Source organism: Chrysochloris asiatica, unplaced genomic scaffold, assembly GCF_000296735.1.
Source record: "Chrysochloris asiatica unplaced genomic scaffold, ChrAsi1.0 scaffold00003, whole genome shotgun sequence".
NCBI classification, from domain to species: domain Eukaryota; kingdom Metazoa; phylum Chordata; class Mammalia; order Afrosoricida; family Chrysochloridae; genus Chrysochloris; species Chrysochloris asiatica.
The window spans coordinates 20149872-20174013 of NW_006408521.1; the positions used below are offsets into that span (position 1 = coordinate 20149872).

Genomic DNA, 24142 nt, shown 5'->3' on the forward strand with positions numbered 1-24142 from the left:
AACAACAACAACAACAACCACACCAGGACTCCAGTTTTTCCCATACTTCCTATATTATTGACTATTTTGGTAATTTCTAGCTTTCTGCTATTAAATGTTTTGCTGTAGACATCATTGCATAACTGGGTTTTTTATTTTGTGAATGATTTCTGTGATGGTATGTATTGTGTGTTAACTTAGCTGGGCCATAATTCTCTGGCTTGGCAGTTACGTTATAAGGTAATGTGGCAGCTATGTAATGATAGCATAATCCCCCATGATGTGGTCCTATCTGATCATCCCTGATCTAATGAGAGGGGATTAGAGTGGGATGAAAGACCCTGAATCCATTTACAGCCCTGATCTGATGTAAAGGGGTCTCCTGGGAGAATGGCCTGCATTGAACATATACAGACATCCTGACAAAGCTCTCTAGCTTCTAGCTCTCTCTGGATCCTGCACCTGGCTCTCATCATCGGACCGCTGGTTCCTGGGACTAGAGCCAGTGCCTGCCGGTGACCTTGGGATTCTCTAGCCTCCACTGCAGTTTGTGAGTCAGTAGCCTACTGTCTGATCTGATCTGATCTGCCAGTCTTGGTTTGTCAAACTCCAGCCTGATATCTGACCAATGGACTTGGGACTTGCAAGCTTCCACAGTTGTTTGAGCCATCCCCTGGAGATATTTTTTTTTATCTATACAAGGGGGCTTCAAAAAGTTCATGGAAAAATTCCATCATCGTTCAATTCCATTTATCCACAAACTTTTGGAAGCTCCTCAAATACATATATAGAATTGCTCATTTTGCTTCTGTAGAGAACCCAGCCTAAAGCAATTTCCTTATGACTTATTCTCAAGAGTGTGGTTTCAGAACCTCTAATACAGAGTCTGGAGTCCTGGTGTGGTCGGTGGTTCAAATTCACCAGCTGCTCCTTGGAAACCCTATACAGGGCCACTATGGATCAGAAGCGACTCTACAGCACTTAACAACAACAATGCAGAGTCCTGGTGTGGCACTGTAGGATAAGTACTTGGCCGCAAAGTCAGTTAGAACCACAAGATTGGCGGTTCAAACTCACCAGTCACTTCTCACAAACCCTATATAGGGTTGCTATTGGTTGGAACCAATTCAATGGCACTTAACAACAACAACAATACGGCACCAGTTAGCTTCCCCAGAGGGTCAGTGTGCATATCTAAAGCATTTAATATGTCTCTTGGTTTGTGGCTGGCCCGTTGTGGCTTACCAACAGCAGATACTTAGTGATTTTACTGTCATTCCTTCTCCACACGTATCTACCCTGAGGAGTTAATACTTAACTGACACAAAACAAATCATCTACAGATAATGAAACTTATATGCTTAGTGTTTGTTTGTGCAGTTGGTAGCCCAAATAACTATAAAATTACAACTATGATAATGGTTATAAAGAAAAAGGAAGAGGTCAAAATGCTATAAAAGCATGCGACAGGGAGGTGCCATTAAAACTGAGACCTGAGGAAAGAGTAGAAGTTAGCCAGGTTAGGAGGATTGACAGATAGAAACACCCTTAGGAAAAAGCGATTTAGCATATGCTTATGGATTGAATTGTTGTCGTTAAGTGCCCTCAAGTTGGTTCCAACCCATAACGACCCTGTACAGGGTTTCCAAGGCTGTAAATCTTTACAGGAGCAGGAAGCTTCATCTTTCTCCCATGGAGTGGATGGTAATTTCAAACTGCTGACCTTAAGGTTCGCAGCCTGATTCGTAACCACTATGCTGCCAGAGCTACTTATGGATTGAATTGCTTCCCCCCAAAATATGTGTCAGTTTGACTTCACCATGATTCTCCGTGGTTTGGCAGTTATATGATGAGTCATCATGTGATCTGATGTTATAAACCTGTAAGAGTGTTAAGGGTGGGATGTTTTTGCTAAATGCTGTTGAGTCAGCCCCAACTCATAGCAACCCTGTTTAAGATTCCAAGGAGCATCTGGTGAGTTTGAACCAACGTCCTTGTGGTACAAATTGACCTTGTGGTCCTGTACTTATCCTACAGTGCCACACCAGGACACCATCCTTAATTCCATCACAACCCTGATCAAATGTATGGGAGATTCTTAAGGGTATGGCATTGCCTCATCTTTTAATTACAAGAGATGAAAGGAGAGAGATATGAGCAGAGAAAGAGAGACTCGCTACTGCCAAGAAAGAAGAGCTAAAGTGGTGTGCATCCTTTGAACCTGGGGAACTGTGAAGTTCCCAGGTCCAAGGAACCCTGACATCAAGACACATGTAGATCTCCAAGGAATGCAGGGCCTAATGCTCAAAGGAGATACAGACCTTTCCCCAGACCCCGTAGTCTGAATTTGGACTTTTTAGCCTCCTAAATTGTGAGAGAATAAATTTCTGGCTATTAAAGATACCCACTTGTGATATTTTTGTTATAGTAGCACTAGATAACTAAGGCACATATGATTTCAAAAAACAAAGAGTGAGATATCTAAAACATGATGAGTGAGGAGAAAAGAAATGTGAAATAAGGCTGGAGAGAGAGACAAAAGTAAGTCTTCCAAAGGAACCTGACCCAGAGCATCATACAGAATGTCCTATATGAAGAAGAATCATGTAGAAGGAGTAAACAGTGGATAGGACAAAAAAACCCAAAAACACAAAAGACCAACATGGCTGAAAGTCAGACTTTGGGAAAGGAGACTGGACAGGTGAGCAGAACACAAAGAACTTTGTAGGTCATAAAAAAGATTTTGTTCTTGGCCTAAAGAGAATGTTATTGTTACTATTGAGAAGTGCTGTCAAGTCAATTCTGACTCATAAGACTTTTAAATCTTCGCAAGAGCAGAAAGACTCATCTTTCTCCCATGGAGCAGCTGGTGGGTTCAAACCACAGACCCTATGCTTATCATATGGAGCCACTGGGCTCCCATAAGAGAATGGGAAGCCATTCTATTTGTATTAAGGAAGAAGAACTTGCTAAAAGACAACCTAGAAGAAGCACCCAAAAATGTAGGGGGAAAAAAGAAGTCAAAAAAGTATGGAAACTAAGGAAAAATAAAGTTTCTTTTAAAAGATTACAAGGTTAAATAAAATGGTGACTGACAAAATAAGATTGGATTAGTGTTTATAAAAAAGTACCTTGGCTGCAATGTGGCAAATTGAATGTAGTTCAAGGTGGATGTGGAAAAAGCAGTTGGAGGTTAATTTTGTCATCTAGAAAAAAGGTGATGGTAACTTAGTCTGGATGGGTGGGTATAGTGTGAAGTGAATAAATTGAAAGATACTCAGGAAGTAAAACAGACAGACTTTATTACTTGGTGTATTGTGTTTCCCAAGATTCCAAAGTACTATATATTTGGAGGCTTAACACTAGAGAAATATTTTCTCTTCTGGTTCTGGAGGCCAATAGCTCCATATCAAGGTGTTAAGAGGGTTGGTTTCCTCTAGAGGCTCTGAGAGTGAGAATGCATCATGCCTCTCTTCTAGCTCCTGGTGACTATTGGCAACCCTTGGTCTTTTTTTGGTCTATAGGTACATCACTGTGACCACTGTCTCTGTTTTCACATGACCTTCTTTTTTTTTTTTTTTTTTTAAGCAACAGTGAGGTTTTCTTTATTTGATTTTACAAAATCAGGTGCCTGACCCAGTAGACACAGGCTGATGCAAAAAACAGTGTCTTGTTCTATGTACAGATTCCTCATGAGCACAATCAAGTGTTCTGAAATACCCATTCTGGAATACCTTATAGTTTGTTTTTTATTTTAATTTTGGCAATTTTTTTTAAAGGTTTTTATTGTGGATTGAGTGAAAGTTTAAAGGGCAGATCATCAGTTTTACATTCAACAAATCATCCACCTTGTTTCATTACAATGATTATAATCCCTTTCATGTACCATCAGTTAACAATATTTCTTTCTATTCATTTTAGCTTTTTTTTTTTTAAACACTCAGGCATATATAATAATTTACACCACCAAAGGACACATTCTGCAAGTCTGCCTCCTGGCCACCATCTCTTAGTCCCTCTCTTCCCATGAATCTAGAGTCCTCAGCTGCTCCCCTTTCTATGTCCCCATCTCTGCCTCCATCTCTGGTGTCCCTGCTCCTCTGGATAAGGTCCCGCATTCCACTTGTGCTCTTTTCCCTTGATGATCCTAGGGTCCTTTGTTTCTGGACTTTAAGATTAACTACTCCCCCCCCCCCCTTTTTTTTTTTTTTTTTACAAAACTTCTACCTTTACTGTTGTGACAGTCACAATTAGTCATGATAACAATCACTCACTATTGAATCCTCAGAACCTTAATCCCCATCTCTTTTTAACCAGACCCATCTAGACAAGATGAAAACTATTAATTGGAGACACTCTTTCTTTCCCCTTATATTCAAACTAAACTCCCGCTTGAAACCTTGTAAGCCAGTCACTTTGTGCCTTTATCACCCCCTCATTTTAGGAAGCCAATGTCTAAGTTGCCCATCTCCATCTACTCTGTGTATAGAGGGGATAGGATTCATACTTTTTTTTTTTTTTTAAAGTTTTAATTGTGAATTATGTGAGTTCACATGGGAGAACACCAGCTTGACATTCATCCCATCGTATTTCATTTCATTGCAATGATTACAATCCCCTCCATGCATCATCAAACAACCAAAGGGTACACCCCACAGGCCTTCCCCCCCCTCCCCCTGGCTGTCAGCACACAGCCCCTCTCCCTCCCTGGGTCCAGAGTCCCCAACTGATTCATTTGTCCATGTCATCATCTCTGCCTCCATTTCTGGCATCACTGCTTCTCTGGGTAGGGTCCCACATCCCGCTCTTCTCACTTGATGGTCCCAGGGACCTCTACTCCTGATTGCAAAATGAATCACTCCCCTCCTTTACATTTACAAATATCTACCTTTACATTTCCAACCCTCACAGTCAGTCCTGATAGCAATTATTCACTATTGTACCACAAGAGTCTTATCCCCATCTCCTTTCATCAGCGCAGTCCCAACAAATTGGAAACCACTTAGTGGAGATTCTACCTTCCCCTGCCCCCTCTGGAACTAGGCTCCCTCTTGAAAGCTTGTAAGCCAGTCACTTCTTGCCTTTGTAGCCCCCCCACTTCGGGTAGCCAATGTCTAAGTTGCCGTCCTTGTCAACCCTGTGTACTGAGGGGATGGGAATGATCCTTGATGTAAAGATTTTTCCCTTTTTTGAGCCACTACATCCAGGAAGACCCCCAACGAGATGGAGTGGACAAGTGGCAGCATCAATGGACTCAAGCATGGCAACAATAGTGAGATTGGCCCAGGATCAGGCAGTGTTTTGTTCTGCTGTGCATAAGGTTGCTATGGGTTGGTACTGACTCAATGGCACCTAACATCAACAACAACATCTATAAGTAAAGTTCATCAAATTGTAGTAGGTTACTCTTTTTTTCCCTCTTCTTTCTTCTTCCAGTTGAGTTCTGATCATCCATCCATTGAAGCCAGGTCAAGTGGGTACTATCTGCATATATGGATGTTCTTGTGCATTTCCCCTCACTTCATATCAGCTGGATGCTTCACTCTCCACTCTAGTCCTCTGTGGCCATGTCACTGCCTCTGGGCCCAGGAGTCCCCGGGTCCTGCCAATCAGGTTTCAACCCGGGTTCACAGGGAGTCTATTGAACGTGGTTGGATTTAGTTCACAACTTCATTGCTTCATTTTTTTCCCCACTTCCCCTTATCAGTGACCAACGTGGTCACCAGCCAGACCACATGCCTGCTCATGTATTCCCCTTGAGTCTTAGTCTTAGAAGGGGGTTTAGCATTGATATTTGATGTGAAGACCCCTTTCAATAACTTCATATGCATGCAAAAGCTGGACCATAGAAGAATTGATGCTTTTGAGTTATGGTGTTAGAGGAGAATATTGAAAGTGCCATGGGCTGCCAAAAGAACAAACAGATCTGTGTTGGAAGAAGTGCAGTCAGAGTGCTCCTTGGAAGCCAGGATGGTCAAACTTGGTCTCTCATACTTTGGACATATTGTCAGGAGAGACCAGTCACAGGAGAAGGATATCATGTTTGGTAAAGTGGAGGGTCAGAGAAAAAGAGGAAGACCCCTAGCGATATGGATTGGTAAAGTGGCAGCATCAATGGGCTCAAGTATGGCAACAGTTGTGCAGTTGGCCCAGGATTGGGCAGTGTTTTGTTCTGTTGTGCATAGGATCGCTATGAGTTGGTATCAACTTGATGGCACCTAACAACAACACCTCCATGAGTGTAGGCGAAGTTCATCAAATTGTAGCAATTTACCCTCATTTCCTTTCTTTAAAAAAGTTTTTTTTTTTTCAATCTTCCTCTAGTCGAGTTCTGATCACCAAGCCATCGATGGTAGGCCAAATGAGCACTATCTGCAAGCCTGGGTGGTCCCGTACATCTCCCCTTACTTCACATCAGCTAGATGCTTCACTCTTAGCTATAGCTGTTTCTGGCTATGTCCCTATCCATACACCCAGGTGTCCTCAGGTCTCACCACATTCTGGACCAACCAGCCCCTCCTCTTCTCTCTCTTATCTCCAGGTCACCAGGAGTCTATGGAACATGGTTGAACTCAGCCTATTTCTTCATTGCTGTCTTCTTCCTCTTCCACTCACCAGTAGACCAATGTGGTTGCCAGCAAGCTTATGTGTTCCCTTTGAGTTTCAGTCTTAGAGGGGGTTTCACATGGCCTTCTTATCTGTGTATTTGACCTTTTCTGTTTCTTAGAAGGACTATCGTCATTAAATTTGGAGCCTACTCTAATCTATTATGATCTCATTTCACTCAGCTATGTTAAGACATTTGGAAACCAGCTACCTGGCCAACTGATGGGTAAAGATCCATATTTCTGCCCATTCCAAAAAAAGGTGACCCAATAGAATGCGGAACTCATTGAAGAGTGTCATTAATATCATATACAAGTAAAATTTTGCTAAACATAATTTAAAAACGGTTGTAGCAGTACAGGAAGAGACTAGAAATTCAAGATGATTTCAGAAGAGGATATGGAAACAGGGATATCATTACTGACATCAGATGGATCTTGGCTGAAAGCAGGTAATACCAGAAAGATGTTTACTTGTACTTTATTGACTATGCAAAGGCATTTGACTGTGTGGATCATAACAAACTATTGATAACATTGCGAAGAATGGGAATTCCAGAACACTTAACTGTGCTCATGAAGAACCTATACATATACCAAGAGGCAGTTATTTGAATAGAACAAGGGTATACTGAAAGGTTTAAAAGTAGGAAAGGTTGTATCCTTTCATTATACTTATTCAATCTGTATGCTAAGCAAATAATTCAAGGAACTGGATTATATGAAGAAGGACATGGCACATGATTGAAGGGAGGTGTGGTGCTGTGGGGAAAAGCACTGGACCACAAGGTCAGTTTGAACCACAAGGTCGGTAGCTGAAACTCATCAGCTGATCCTTGAAAACCCTAGACAGGGTTGCTATGAATTGGAACCAACTTGATGGCACTTGAGAAGAACAACATATGTAGATGACATAACCTTGCTTACTGGAAGTGAAGAGGATTTGAAGTATTTACTGATGAAAATCAAAACTACAGTCTTCAGTATGGATTGCACCTTAGTGTAAAGAAAATGAAAATCCTCATAGCTGGACCACAAATAACATCATCTTGGAGCCCTGGTATGGAACTTTAGGATAAGAACTGGATTGCTAATTGCAAGGGTGGCAGTTCAAACCTACCAGTCACTCCTTGGAAACCCTATGCAGGGTCGCTATGAGTTGGAACCAACACGACAGCACTGAACGACAACAAATGAAGAAAAGATTGACGTGTCAGAGATTTCATTTTACTTGGATCCACAATCAATGCTTATGGGAGTAGCAGTCAAGAAACTAAATGATCCAGTGCATTGGGGAAATTTGCTACAAAAGACCTCTTTAAAGTATTAAAGAACAAATATGTCAATTTGAGGACTAAGGTGTGCCTGATCCAAGTCATGGTATTTTCAGTCACCACATATGCATGTGAATACTAGACAATGAATAAGGAAGAACAGAGAAGAACCAATACGTTTGAATTATGGTGTTCATGAAGAATATTGAATATATCATGAAATGCCAGAGAATGAACAAATTTGCTTTGGCAGCAGTAGGGCCAGATTGCTCCTTAGAAGTGACAGTGGGGAGATTTTGTCTCCCATATTTGGACATGTTGTAAGGAAGGTCCAGTTCCCAGAGAAGGGCATCATTGGTAGAGTGAAGATTCAGTAAAAAAGAGGTAGACACTCAATGAGATGGATCTATTTAATGCTAAACTTTAAGAGATTACAAAAAGGATACGCTAAAATAAAAAAAAAAAAAGGATATGCTACACTTTAAAAGTGGAGTCCTAATGTGGCTCTGTGGGCTAATGAGTCAGACTACAAAGCCACTTGAAATGCAAGGTTCAGCAATTCAAGCTCACCAGCTACTCCTCAGAAACCCTATACAGGGTCGCTAAGGGTTGGGACCGACTCACAGCACTTAACAACAACACCACTTTAAAAGGAGATGATGTTTTTTCTCTGTAAAATAGGATGTGCCATTATACACCTGATAAGACATAAATTTTTACTGCTGAAAGGTGGGTAAAATATAAAGAGCTCTTGACATGATTTGTTAAGTATTGCATTTTATTGTAGACCAAGTCTGAAAATATAAATGTGTTTCACTGCTGAAGTTTGTACTGAGAATATAGTAGAGTTGTATGGGCTGTTGTGATTCATAAAACTTTGCCACTGTTGATCATGGAAAGGAGATGAACAAAAGTAAACCATTTAGAGAAACTGAGGTATTATTTTATCAAGGAAGAAATATAACTGGAGTTAGGAATAAGTTACTCGTTGCAAGGTAATTTCTCTAGGCAGAGAGGAAAAAGATTGACAATACAAAAGATTGAGATTAAACATCCTTGTCTATTTTCATCTTTTTAATTATATATCTAACACTATGTCTAGACCTCTCCAATGTTAACTTTTCCATCTGTGTCCTGGAACTCACTTTTATCTTTTATCTTAAAGATCTTGACAATAATGCATTGTTAACTATACACTTGCCACTTTGTTCTTCCTAAGGTCTTCAAGAATACTCACAATAATAGTAATAATAATGAAACACAACCTCACAACAAAAACTTGATGTTTCTTAAACTGAATGGTGAGTACATGGCTGTACATCTTATTATTCCTATATGGTGGTGGTAGTTGTGTGCCTTGGTATTTCTGAGGCTGTAAATCTTTATGGGAGTGGAAAGCCTCATCTTTCTCCCATGGAACAGCTGATAGTTTCAAACTGCTGATCGTCAGGTTAGCAGCCTGACTCATAACCATTATGCTACCAGAGCTCCATATATATTCCTATATATGTGTGTAAAATGAAAGTACAAATAATAGAATCACCAGAATCTGTCTAACTTCACGGGGGTATTGCTTTAGAATGTTAAGGATCATGTCAAGCTATGGATAACATTGTGAAGAATGTGTGTTCCAGAACACTTGATTTTGCTCACGAGTAAGGAGCTCTGGTAGCGTAGTGGTTACGAATCGGGCTGCGAACCTTAAGGTCAGCGGTTCGAAACTACCAGCCGCTCCGCGGGAGAAAGATGAGGCTTTCTACTCCGTAAAGATTTACACCCTCGGAAACCCTGTACAGGGTCGCTATGGGTCGGACCCGACTCGATGGCACTCAACAACAACAACAACAACCTGTACATACACCAAGAGGCAGATGTTCTAACAGAACAAGGGGATTCTGAATAGCTTATCATTCTGAAAGGTGTTTGCCAGGGATGTATTGTTTCACCAGACTTATCCATTCTGTATGCTAAGCAAATAATCCAAGAAACTGGATTATATGAAGAAGAAGGAAGCATTGAGATTGGAGGAAGACTCATTAGCAATCTGTGACGTGTAGATAATACAACCTTGCTTACTGAAAAGGAAACGAAATTAAAATACTTGCTGATGAACATCAGAGACCACAGCCTTCAGTATGGGTTGCTCCTCAATGCAAAGAAAACAAAATTCCTCGCCACTGTACCAATAAACAACATTCTTATCAATGGAGAAAAGATTGAAGTTGTCAAAGACTTAATTCTTCTTGGATCAACTATCAACACTCAAGGAAGCAGCAGCCAAGAAATCAAATGACATACTGCATTATGCAAATCTGCTGCACAAGACCTCTCTAAAGTGTTCAAAAGCAAAGATATGAGTTTGAGACTTAGGTGTGCCTGATCTATGGCATGGTATTTTCAATACCTCATATCCATGTGAAAGTTGGACAACGGATATGAGGCTATTGAAGGAAGACTATAGAAGCAATTATTGACGAATATAGAAAGTACTATGGACTGCCAGAAGAACAAACAAATCTGTGTTGTAAGAAGTACAGCCATGCTCCTTTGAAGTCAAGATGACGAGACTTCATCGCTCATACTTCAGACATATTATCAGGATGGAGAAGGATATTATGCTTGGTAAAATAGAGCGTCAGCAAAAAAAAGGATAAGACCCCCAACAAGATGTATTGACACTGAAGCAGCAGCAATGGGCTTAACAAGCATAACAATTGTGAGGATGATGCAGGACTGGGCATTGGTTTTTTCTCCTGTACATAGGGTTGATATGGTTGGAGTCGACTCAATATCTAACAACAATGATCAGGATTAGCCCAAAGTTGATTCCCATGGTCAGACACACCTCCACACTGACATTTTTACTAACCTGAAAACAGACATCCTCCCCACAGCATTCTCCACATCTCTGCTGGTTCTATAATTGACTGTAATGTTCACAGGAACGCACAGACAATACAGTTAAGTGGCTTACTAAGGAGTAGGGTAAATTCCTTAATAGATCAGAAATCAACAGTCAGGATCAGAACCAGATTCATGATGAAGAAAGATGTAGGCAAAGTCTCCCTTTTTTAGTGCAGGATGATTCTTCCCTCAGCTCTCTGGCAAAGCAGGTATACTCTCAGGCCCTTTAAGACAGGTTCCCTTTCTGTCCTCTGATGAAAGGCTCCTCTTGGGCTGTCTATTGCCACTGGCTCAGCCACTAGGCCCTTTATGTCACTGCTGGCATTTTTGGCTTCTTGCTATTTTCAGTGTTACAGTCCTTGACCTTATGGCTGTCTAAACAGGTTTCTTACTTTCTCTCTCTGCTTTTTCTCTTTTATTTCTTTCTTGTGCTTCTTCCTGCTGTTTCTCTTCCTGATTCTTTTTTCTTGGAAAACCTCTGTGGGGTTGGCTACATACATACACAACTCCTAATCCATTTCAAAGCATGGCCCTATGCTAGTGTGGGGGTGGTGGGGGTGGGGTGGGGACAAAGTCTCTCTGGTAGACTGTAGACACTTCATTTGCATAGTAATCTATAGTCACCTCATTTGAATAGTCCATAGTTACTAATTTACATATTATATTGGCCAAACTTTGCAAGTTGTATATTAGTCTGCAGACCAGGGCTAGACAAACGCATCAAAACAAGTTGCTTAAAGCTTATCCAAGAAAATGCTACAAACCCCTATGAATAGAAAGTACAAAGGTAACTTCTCAAGAGTTTCTTTTGGAAAATCTCCCCAACTGTTTTGCAATGAACCATGGCAAAAGGCCACATTATATGTTATATATATTATAAATTATATTCACCCTTTTGAGTAATGTATGCATTTTCTTATAAGATTTTTACCAAAGACTTGTCCTACTGCTTCCCCTAATTGTTACTCCATTTTTCTATTTCTATCCTTTCATTGACACACGTCTAGATTGAGTGGTCTGTATCAGATGCTTGATTTCATCCATAGCTTGTGCTTAATTTCTTATAATCCAGTTTCCTTGTTTATCCTAAAATATAGACTCGTGATTGCCAAAGCTCCAGGTTTCTGTCCCCACCTCCATCTTTATTGTTTCTTCCGAAATGATTGTCATCCATAGATTCAACCTCGTTCCATTATGAATATGTGAAGATGACTCTCTAATCTTCATCTTTAAATTTTACCCCAAATTTTAGAATTCTAACTATCTGCTAAACATTTCCAGTCTTTTCTTTGCTAGATCTATTTTTCCAATCCAATTTCCTACTTCTTCAAACCACATGGTTTTCAGTCTGGGATTTTTGAAATAATTGCTGGCATCTGACTCTTCACAGCTCATGTCTAATAATTTCTACCTTAAACATACTTAATTTCCACCATCATCACTCCATTTTAATCGATTATCACCATGTGCTGGAATTCTGGTGTGACGCTGTAGGATAAGCACTAGACTGCTAACCTTAAGGTCAGTGGTTCAAACCCACCAGCCGCTCCTCAAAAATCCTATTCAGGGTCACTGTGAGTTGGAACCGACTCCACAGCACTTAGCAACAAAGATCATGTATTGGAATTATATGCACAGTCCCTCACTACCTCATTCCACTTTCTATCTATCCCTTATTATTTGGAGATAATGGAAATCTTCAAACAGAGAGATGTGATGAAACGTGGGTTTAGATAAGAAAGGTAACTTTGGAAACACTACGGAAGATTTCATGAATAACAGAGGCTGTTGGTATAAGGCAGTGAAGCCCTGAACTGTGAGAATGGGGTTAGAGAAAAGTGATGTAAAATTGACTGGTAATGACCAGTTAGTTAGAGCTGGAATGATTTACCCTATCTAACATCCCATGTTCTATCTCCATAAATAAAGTACATCAAGTGGGTTTTTGCTAAGTGAGCAGTGCCCGCTTCTGTAAGAACTGTCATGCTCGAAGTTGTCCAACCAGCCTCCACCATCCAGATGGCGGATCCTAGATTGGCGGCTTTAGAGCGTAATGGAGTGGGGCTCTCTAGCTACCGTCTCTATGGTTCGGGGAACTCTCCAGGTCCGGACTTGACCGGTCCGACTTTTGCGCGTGCGCGAGCCCAGGCGCGTGCCCGCCCTCCTGCAACTGTCGGAACCCCTGGGTAGGAGGGGTGGGTCTGGGAACGTTGCGGCGGCTGCCGCCGCGGCCCCAGCACCGAGGGCGATTCCCGGGCCGAGCTTGCGCTCGGGAGTCTTCCGTTGTCTCCTTTGGCGGCGGTCACTTGGCCCTCAGATGGTGGGGCCCGAGGATGCTGGCTCCTGTTCGGGAAGAAACCCCAAGTTGCTCCCTGTGCGGGCGCCGGAGCCAGTGGGCCAAGACGGGACGATGATTCGGGCCACTGGCGGCTTCGGCGGAGGCGTCGGCGCAGTGGAGCCACCGGAGGAGGAGGAGGAGGAGGAAGAGAAGGAGGAGACGCCGCCTCGTCGGCTCCTTCAGCGTTACCTTGCGGCGGCAGGGGGGCAACTGGAACCGGGTGTCTGCTACTGTCCGCTCTCCGCCGGCCAGGCCCACGCCCCGTCCCCCTCGGCAGCTGAGCGCTCGGGTGCCTGCCCGCTGGGCTCAGGCTCCAAGTGCCGAGGCACTGAGGTGGTGGTGACTGGCCGCGCGCCGCGGCACGGAGGCATGACCAACGGGGACTCGGGCTTTCTGCCGGACCTGGAGGAGGCTCGCGGGCTGCCCCGTGCCGGCGGCCGTCTCCGCCTGGAAAGGCCTGGTGACGAGGGCGCCGACAGCGCGGGCAGCCCCTCCGACTGGGCCGCGCCGCTGGAGGACCCGCTGCGGAGCTGCTGCCTGGCGGCCACGGACACTAAAAACACTGACGGCTCAGGCAGCGACTCGGGGGGCAGCTCCATAAGCCGCGGCAGCAGCGAGGACTTGGAGCACCCGGGAGCCGGCGATGGGGGTCCGCAGGAGGGCGCATCTCCCGCTGGCTCAGCCGAGAGGACTAGCGGGGGCGCGGGCGCGGAGTCGCGCCTGGGCTTCTTTGACGTTCACTTGAACTCTCGGAACACGTTCGAGGTGAGCCGCTGCCAGAGCGTCGGCGACCACCTGCCCCCGGCGGCGCCGCCGCAGCCCCAGCCCGCCGCAGAGCAGGGTCCCGGGGGCACCTCGGCCCGGGCTCGACGGAGCGGCGGCTTTGCCGAATTCTTCGCCAGGTACAGCGCAGGGGCTTGGGGAAGGATCGGGGCCGGGGGCGTGTAGGAACCGGCTCTGTGGCCGCCTCCGTGCGGACCTCGTCGCGCGAAAGGACTTAGCTCTGATTTGTCACCGGGGAAGTGGAACCTGGTCTACAGGATCTGTAACAGAGAATTCGAGAGCTCTCTGCAGAGCGAGTCTTTCAGTTTCTCTGTCTGCAGGAGGCCTTACCTGCCATTCACACCTGGCTTTTGTGTGTTCAGTTTCTGCCAGCTTGCTAGACACCTTTCTTCAGTTTTGCCTCTTCCTGAAAAGTAGACAATCTTCTTCGACCCCAAAGTCTTTACTGTGTAGTACAGGACTCGATTGGTGTGGGGGACACATTTGTATACAGGTGTGGTTATTGTGGATAAGAAAGGGAAGTCACTTTGCAGACCCATGATTAGTCTAAATCCATTCAGATGGTTTAGAAAGTCTTGAAGTGAGAAGGGACTGACAGTGTGTAATAGTGCTAAATCACTTATTTTCAGTGGTCTGTATTTAAATGCGGTCTGTTTGGTGTTTACATCTTGCTCCCAACCTTTTAATCCTGGAAATCCCTCTTCTCTACTTCTCCCTGATAAGCCTCTACTTTTTTCAGCAACTGCTTTAAAGTGCTTTTTAAAAAACAAATTGTGGTAAATATATAAAGTTGCTATTTCAGCAAATGCTTTAATGGTACTCGTATATTTGTATTCGAGATTTGTTGTGCTCGTCTCAAAATTAAATTATACTTTTGTTGGTTTAGTATGGATATATGAGAAAGTCAGAGAATACTTATTTCAATGCATTTAAATGATTTCTCTTGAGTCAGATTTTTACATGCTTTTAAAAAAAAAGTCTCTAGGAAAAGATTACCAATTTGTAAATCCTCCCTTTCAGAGTTCCAGTGACCTTTTTTTCAGGGTTCTTGACTACAACCAAATGTAAAAGAAACTTAGAAATTCTGTAGCTAAAGTTTTGGAGGGCAGTACAATTTATTTGCATATCTCTAGACTCCCACGCTCAATATTCTGATTGTAATTTGTATTTCTCGTTCCTCTTTCAACTTTACTGCTCCTTCACCTGGCAGCTTGTACAAGTTTACAAATAAAGCATGTTTTGGACTCATACCGACGTTGTATAGGGTTTTGGAGGAGTGGATCGTGGTTTTGAACTGCTGACCTTGCAGTTCAAGCACACCTTGCAGTCCAGTGCATTAGCCTGCAGCACTACACCAGTACTCCTAATAAGCCATTGTTGTCGTTATTGTTAAGTGTGGTCAAGTTGGTTCTGACTCACAGTGACCCTGTCTAGAGTTTCCAAGGAGCAGCAGCTGGTGGGCTTGAACCTACAACCTTGTGGCTAGCAGTCCAGTACTTATCCTACAGAGCCACTTCAGGATGCCACAGAGTTGTTTAAATCAGGATTGAGAAATCTTAATTTTGTGTCTCATAGTGAGATCTATACTTGTGCTTATGTTGTTAGGGGCTCTCAAGTCAACCCAGAAGGGTTTTCTTAGCTGGAATACTTACGAAAGCAGATGGCCAGGTCTTTCTCCTGAAGAGCTACTGAGTGAGTTTAAACCACTGCCCTTTCAGTAGCAGTGAGCATGTGACCGTATTTCTGCCATTAGGGCACCTTACTTGTGCCTGTAGTTGCAAAAATTTATTTTAAGTGTGTAATGTCAATATTCTAAAAAGTCTCAAGGTGAATTAAGTTTATATATGTGTGATCCTGTGTAGCCATGGAAGCTTATTGGTTATTGTATTGAACTTGGTTGTGTTTTGATGTCAAATATCAGGCAATTTTAGACTTATTAGGGGCTATGTTGTTGTTGAGTGTTGTTAAGTTGGTTCCATCTCACAGTGAACCTGCATAGGGTTTCCAAACTGTCGACTTTGTGGTTAGCAGTTCAGTGCTTATCCTACAGTGCCATAACAGGACTCCAACACATGATGATAATGGATAAAAATGGAGTGATGACAATTGAGTAGAAATGAAGTATGTTTAAGGTAGAAATCACAAGGTATAATAACTGAGGAGATATGAGGAAAGATAGAGAGTTAGGGCTGTGGAGATCACTAGTTTAACCAGTACAGGCTGAGTGCATGGGGAGTCCTGGTATGGCGCTGTAGGATAAGCACTGGACTGCTAACTGCAAGGTCCACAAAGTCGGCATTTCAAACCTACCAGCTGCTCCTCAGAAACCCTATATAGGGTCACTATGAGCCAGAACCTACTTGATGTCACATAACAGCAGTGGGACTGAGTCCTTACTGTATGCTGTGCATTGGGAATAGAGATGATATGGAGGTGCAGTGCTGGATGGTTTTGTTGTTGTTGTTAAATGCTGTTGAGTTGGTTCTGACCAATAACAATCCTGTTTAGGGTTTCTGAGGAGAAGCTTGGTGAGCTTGAACCACCAACCTTAGAGTTCAAATGACTTTGCAGTCCAGCGCATTAATCCAGCGCAGAACTCGGGCATTAAGTTTGATGACAGATATATACATTTGCGTTGCAGTTTATGGACAAGGCAAATCTATTAAAGGAGGATTTCATATTATTATCAGTTGGTAGGAATTTTTATCTCATTCTCAAATTTTCTTTAGCTTATATACATACTAATGTTGTTGTTTTTAAGTGCCTTCGAGTTGATTCCAACTCATAGCAACCCTGTAGAGGATATTCAAGGAGCAGCTGGTGAGCTTGAACCACTGACTTTGCCGTTCAGACGACTTTGTAGTCTGAAGCATTAGCCCACAGCGCCACTCCAGACTTTCATTAATACAGCTAGTGGACACTCATGGTCATTATTCATATGTGTTAGAGCATTGGATTTGAAGTTCAGAAACTTAGATACCTTATTTTTTCTCATTGAAATCTGAATGTGAAGACTGTAGACATTCTTTGGAAAAGACATTCTTTGGCCAAATCCTAAACTGGACTCTGAGCACTTTGAAGGCAAGTACTGTGATGTTTTTCTGTAATCTCTAGCACTGCTTTGAGAACCCCACACAAGTAATGTTGAATTGATGACTCATGGACTCTTCTTTACTATTCTTTAGGTAGTCTAATTTTTACCAAGTCCTCCCATCCCCCAGCGTAATAATCTGAGATATCCCTTACCCCAGTAATTTAAGAGACTTTTTTCTCCCTATGAACAGTTGCCATTCTCAGCTATAAAGCTCTGGGCAAGATCTCCCATTGGGGAGATCGTGTTCTAGGATGTATTCTTGTTCTTGAATGCAACCTCTACTCCCACTTCATTTTTCAAAGAGGAAGGTCCTAAAGAAGGTAGTTTAGTTAGCTATTAGCAGAGCTAGGATTAGCCAATCACAACACTCTGTTCACTTATTTCTCTTTTCTCCTTGACCCGATTATCCTCTGTCATCCCTTTCTCCGTTCCCTGGCATTCCCTCTGGGCAAAATTTATAACAGAAATAATATTTAGAAACAGTTTCATGTTTGTTTTAACTTATGGGAAAAGAGAGGACCTTTTATAGCAATCTATTACTACAAAGTTTGTTCATTAAGTCACATCATGGACAGAAACTTCATTAGGGTAGAAATTACATAGAAGATAGGGGAATTTATTCTGGAATGGGCTGCTCTCATTTTGGAGGTGCTCAGTGGTCACTTCCCCTCCAGATGGGCTGAGTTCGGATTCAGTCCATGTTGAGTACTTGCCTCTTCATTTAGGTACCGCTCTGTGTTTTTTGGTGACTTGACTGTGGGAGCCCTAGAAGTACCATTCTCCAGAATTCATGGCCCTTTCTTGTCTATTAATGTTTTGAATGCTACTTGGATACCACCACTTCCCATGACCTCTACCAACTCAACAGTGAGGAGGAGATGAATTTTTTAAAAAGATTGTTATAGAATATATAGTACAGTGCAGTAGGTTTCTTCATCTGGCTCTTCTCCCATAGTCTTTATAGTTCCCACTACACAATTCTTTTTCTTGATGGATCTGGGTAAGAGAGAGTAGGAGAAGATGATGATAGGATTTTATAATTTATTTGTGAATGACTGTTAACAGGACTAATTGTAATTGTAAACACTTGGAATTCTAATGTGGGTATAAAATAAGACTTTTCAGAAACAGGAAGAGGGAGATTTCATTAACATTAAGGAAGAAGAGCCAGGAATGGAGTGTATGCTTTGGGCCCTGAGAATCCTATGCATTGAACCTTCTTGACCCAGGACTGATGTTGATGCTATGACACCAAAAATAACAAAGGAGGGCAGAGGAGCAGCAGTAGAACCAAGACATAGAGTGATCAGCTTCCCAGTCCATGGAGCAAGTAACGCTGAATACCTTCAGACAGGAGGTTCTCTTGTAGAATGGTGTACCTCTAGGCATTTAATTGTGGAAGCTAGAGCCAAACACCTTCAGCCTGAGGCTTATAGTGAAATGGAGTGCCCTTTGGACATTTTTATCAGAAGTGCTAAAAGAGCTTTGTAGCATTCCTGGAGCTGGGCAAAGACTAAGAGGTGGTGACTGAGAGGCCAAGGACCAGAGAGAAGCCTGCTTGTGGGCATGGCTAGGAAGAGGCTGTGCAGCCTGAAATAACTACTATGCCCTGAGCATTTCTTGTCCTTCTGAATTTGTAACCTATTAACTTCCCTGATAAACCCCATTACTGTGAGTATGGTGTCTGAATTCTGTGTGGCCATGGCAATGAGTTATTGAACCCAGCTGAGTAGAGTGCTGTAGGAAGCCTGGTTGGTGTCAGATTTGGTAGAGAAAAGGTGGAATACTGGAGGCATGTCTGACCTCAGCAAATGATTGACAATTCAAACCCATCCAGAGGCAATTCAGAATTTAGGTGTGGCAATCTACTTCTAGAAGGTCTCAGGCTTGAAAATATTTAAAATTTTAGAAAAGGTTAAAAGAATTTGTAATTACTTGCTCTAGAATAAAAATAAGAATGTTTATAAACCTGACCACTATAATAACATTGAATTGGGAAGCAAATGACTCTAGAATCTCATATCTTTTTACCTGTATGTGCCCCTCCACCTCTGCCCATCTAGCATTTTCTTTAAAAAATGAAAAACAAGTAAACCTAGAGATCTGTATTGAGCCATAGGAAATACAGCATTGGTTTCAGGACTTCACTGTTTAAGAGGAGAAGGTATCATCAAGTGCTGTTGAATCACTCTTTGTCTCATAGTGACCCCATGTGATAGAACAGAACTGGCAAATAGGGTTTTCTAGTCTGTAATCAAGGACTCCTGATGTGGCCCTGTAGGATCAGCACTTGTCTGTGAACCTCAAGGTCAGTGGTTCAAACCCACCAGCTGCTCCTTGGAAACCCTGTACAGGGTTGCAATCGACTCGATGGCACTTAACAACAACAACAACAACAAATCTGTATGAGGAACTCCTGCCATGGTGCTGTAGGATCAGCACTGGACTGCAAACCACAGGGTCGGATCTGCATCAAACCCACTAACTACTCCTCAGAAACCCTGTACAGGGTTGTTATGAGTCAGTACCGACTCCATGGCATGTAGACAGCAATCTGTATGAGAGCAGATCACCAGGTCTTTCTTCCAGGGGCCACTTGGAATCAAAATACAAATTTATAGATGTAATGATCAGAATATACATTAAATAGAAGGTATTGGGAAAGTCCAATACTTGTTAATTTAATTAAACCTATTTTGAAGTGCTAAACTATATGAACACGTTAACTCTGTAGTGAGCAAAACAAAGCACACTGTTAGATGCCGTCAGTTTTCACCTTCAGGGACCAAAGAATGGAACTGTCCTGTAGGGTTGCATAGGCTGTAGTCTTTATGGGGAGTCCTAGTGTGACACAGTAGGATAAGCACTGTTAACTGCAAGATTGATGGTTACAACAGCAATCTTTATGGAAGCAGATAAACAGGTGTTTTGCCCTAGGAGCTGCTGGGTGAAATTGAACCTCTTTTTGGTTAGCAGCTAAGTACTTAATTCTACAGGGCTCCTATAAATCACACTATTGCTCTGATATAACATGAAGTTAACTTGTTTGGCAGAAATTTTCTGAATGATCAAAAATGTACATTTGTTGTTGTTCGGTGCTGTCAAGTTGTTTCCAACCCATCTAGGTGCCCTGCATACGGTTTCCGAGGAGCAACGGTGAGCTTGAACCACTTACCTTGTGGTTCAAAGCGACTTTGCCGTCCAGCGCATTAACCCACAGTGCCACATACAATGAGAAAAAGAAACCCCTTTGGTTTAAATAGTTTTAGATTTACAGAAAGCTTGCAAAGATAATACAGAGAGTTCCCAATATACTCTTCACCCACTTTTCCCTGTTGGTAGCATCACATTACTGTGGTACATTTGTTACAACCAGGGAACTGAATGACATCACTATTCATTCAACTCTACACTTTATTTGGTGTAGGGATTTTGACTTTCACTGGGGAGCAGTTGTGTTTTGGAGTCCTGGTGTGGTGCTGTGGACTAATGCATCAGACTGCAAAGTCATTTGAACTGCAAGGTCGGTGATTCAAGCTCACCAGCTGCTCCTTGGAAACCCTGTGCAGGGTCTCTGTGGGTCGGAATTGACTCTATGGCACTTAACAACAAGTTGTGTTTTACTCTAAAATTAAAGTGGAAAGAACTTCAAAATGGAACAACTAAAATAAAATATTGACACATTGTAAAAAATATATCATAATATAGTATCAGATGTGTAAAGCAAGATAGGAGTCCTGGTGTAGTGCTGTAGAGTAAGCACTGGACTGCTAACTAAAAAGCTGGTGGTTTAAACCCACCAGCCGCTCCTTGGAAACCCTGTACAGGGTCACTGTGAGTTGGAATCAATGCAGCGGCACTTAACAACAACAAAGCAAGATACAATATGATGCCAAGTATATAACATAAATTGAGGACTATGCCAAATTAAGCAGTGTACTTTTTTTCTGGAAAGTAAAAGTGTAAAGAACTTCAAGGATCGCCTTATCTAATTTTTAATAGTGTGGCACTGTAGAATAAGCACTGGACTGTTAAGCACTATGAGTTGGAGTCAACTTGATAGCACTTAAGTATATATAAAATGCTGTCATCAGAGAATCTTTTATTTGCTAGATGTCGTCAGACAAGATGGTATTAATTTAATAATGGAAATGATTAGGTATGATAAGGTAAGGAATTTTTCTTCACGTGGATCTAGAGCAATAGTTTTCAAAGCTTTTCAGAAATTTAACATGTAGAAAAATTTAACAACCAATACTTGTTTATCTCTAGTGAAAAAAACTATGAAAGTGTATCATAACTCTATGTAGTTTCGTCTTTTTCCCAAATTAAAAGTTTTCTTTTTTTGATTCTTTAAAAAATTTGTGGCCTAGGAAGAATTGTGGTGGTGGTGTGCCTTGCACTCACAGCAATCCCATGTGACAGAGTAAGGACTGCCACATAGGGTTTTTTGACTGTTATCTTTAGGGAAAGGAGCCCTGGTTGCCTAGTAGGTTATGCATTAGGCTGCTAACCAGGAGTTAAGCAGTTTGAATCCACCAGCTACTCCAAGGGAGAAAGATGAGTCTTTCTGGTCCCATAAAGATTTACAGCCTTAGAAACCCTATACAGGGTTGCTATCATCTTTAAGGAAGCGAAACCCTGGTGGCCCATTGGTTAAGCACTTGACTTTTAAGTGAAATGTTGACAATTTGAACCTACTAGCCTCTCTGCTGGAGAAAGATATAACAGTTTGCTCACTTAATAGCCATGGAAGCCCTAGATGGGACAGTTCTGCTCTGTCTTCTAGGGTCACTGTGACTAGGAGGCATCTGTACCGCAGTGGGGTTTCAGTTTGTCTTGTTTATGTAAGCAGATCTCCAGGTCTTCTCCCTGAGATCCCTTGGGTGGGTTCAAACCACCAACCTTTTTGTTAGTTGTTATTGTAGTTAAGTGCTGTGGAGTAGGTTCTGATTCATAGCAATTCTATAATGTTTCCAAGGAGCAGTTGGTGGGTTTGAACCACCAACCTTGTGGTTAGCAGTCTAGTGCTTATCCTACAGCACCACATTATTATGACACCAGGACTCCTTTTCCCAGGAAGGGTAGGATTAATATATTTATTTTACATTTATTTGCCCTAAGGTAACTTAATAAAAGATGTATGTATTTTAGTATTTAATAAATAAGACACAGTCATACCTAGTTTATTGCACTTTGCAGATATAATATATGTTACAAATTGAAGGCTTGTGACAACCTGCATTAAGAAAGTGTGTTGTTGCCATTTTTTTCCATTAGTATGTGCTCTGTGCTTGTAATTCTGTGTTGGTAATTCTCACAATATTTCAGATTTTTTCATAATGCTCTTGCACACTTAATAAACTGTAATATAGTAAAAACATAACTTGTATATATGTAGCAGGAAATAACAAAAAAAAGTGTGACTTGCTTTATTGTGGTAGACTGCAACCATACCCGTGATATCTCTGAAGTAGCCCTATAATAATGAATTTCTGATTCTTCTGTTACAAAAAGTTATGATTCTTAGTAGGAAAATAATAATAATTCGCCATAGTAGAAGAATCAGAACTAGACTTTGAATCTGACTCCTGGGATTTGAAGCTAATGTGCTAATTTCTATGAATTATACTAATACTAATTTTAAGAGCAAAAACATAGCTTTTGGTGTAGTGAAAATACTATTGACTTGAGAAAAATAAAACTTGACTTTTGTCCTAGACAGTTTCCACTACACTTATATAATTGCGTGACCTTGGGTAAGTCATTAAACTTCTAGGTTTTAGTTTCCTCATCTGTGAAATTAGGAGATTAGATTAAATAACTTTCAGAATCCCGTCTAGCTCTAATATGCTGTGATATTATACCAGTATTACATAATTCTCTTGCAACACTGATGGTGGTGGTGGTCGTGTGCCATAGAGTCAGTTTTGACTCATAGCGACTCTATATAGGGTTTCTGAGGCTGTAAATCTTTATGGGAGCAGAAAGCCTCATCTTTATCCTGTGGAATAGCTGGTAGTTTCGAACTGCTGACCTTGAGGTTAGCAGCCCGACTTGTAACCACTACGCTACCAGAGCTCCTTTGCAGCATGGGAAGTCCTCAAATATTTGCTTTTATTCTTCAGAGTTACTCACTTTATTATACAATGCAGTCTTCAAAAACATTTCTGAATATCATAATTTACCATTATAGAAGCCATGTTATTAGAGAAAATAAAATTATTGATGAAGAGGTCAGACTCTCCGGTATTAAACATGTCACACAACACAGAAGCTACTGCCATAGTAACCTGAGCTTCATATTTCAAATGAAAATAATGTAGAAGCTCTTTTTTTTAATGAAACAATAAATATATGTTGTTTCTCTTCTAGTACAATGGGGGGGGGGGCACCCAGAAGAAAAGAAGAGAGCAATTTTTTCCTTTCCTTTTTTTCTTTTTCTTCCTTTTTAAAAAAAACTGCCTTCCCCATCACTCAAGTTAGTATGTGCCTAGACTCTGCCCAGTAAATAATTCTCCCTTCTCTTCCACCATCATAGAAAATTTATTATAGAATGAAAATATTTTCTTGATTTTTTACAGTAGTGGTCTCATGCAGTATCTGTCACTTTGAGGTGTGTAATTTCACTCAGCATTCTGTCCTCCAGGTTCCTCCATGTTATGTAGTGTTTCACAGATTCATCAGTATTCTTCAGTGTTACATAATATTCCATTGTACATATGTACCAAAGTGTGTTCCACTCTTTTTCTGCTAATGGGCATGTAGGCTGGCTCCATCTTTTTACTACTGTGAATAATGCAGCAATGAACATGGTAGTGGGTGGTGGTGATTATGTGCTGTGGAGTTGGTTCCAGCTCACAGTGACCCTGTATAGGGTTTCCAAGGCTGTAAATCCTTATGGGAACAGAGAACCTCATCTTTTCCCCTTGGAGGGATTGTAGATTTGAACTGCAGACATTGCAATTAGTTAGCACCCCAATTTGTAACCTATAAGGTTGCTATGAGTCGGTGCTGACTCAGTGGCACCTAACAACAACAACACTACCACAGCTCCTTGCAATGAGCGTCCTGTTGTTATTGTTAAGTGCTTTCGAGTTGGTTCTAACTCATAGTGACCCTATGCAGGATTTCCAAGGAGTGGTTGGTGGATTTGAACTGCCAA

The 24142-nt window shown here is 41.8% G+C and overlaps 1 protein-coding gene across 1 annotated transcript in view; it reads left to right on the top strand.

Annotated features, from left to right (window-relative positions):
• Positions 1–13079: 13079 nt before the first annotated feature.
• The window catches only part of TBC1D12 (TBC1 domain family, member 12), a 131838-nt gene continuing 120775 nt past the window's right edge, over positions 13080–24142 (top strand). The window contains exon 1 of the mRNA XM_006831162.1: positions 13080–14002. Coding sequence (XP_006831225.1) covers positions 13080–14002 — 923 coding nt within the window. The remainder of the gene's footprint in view (positions 14003–24142) is intronic.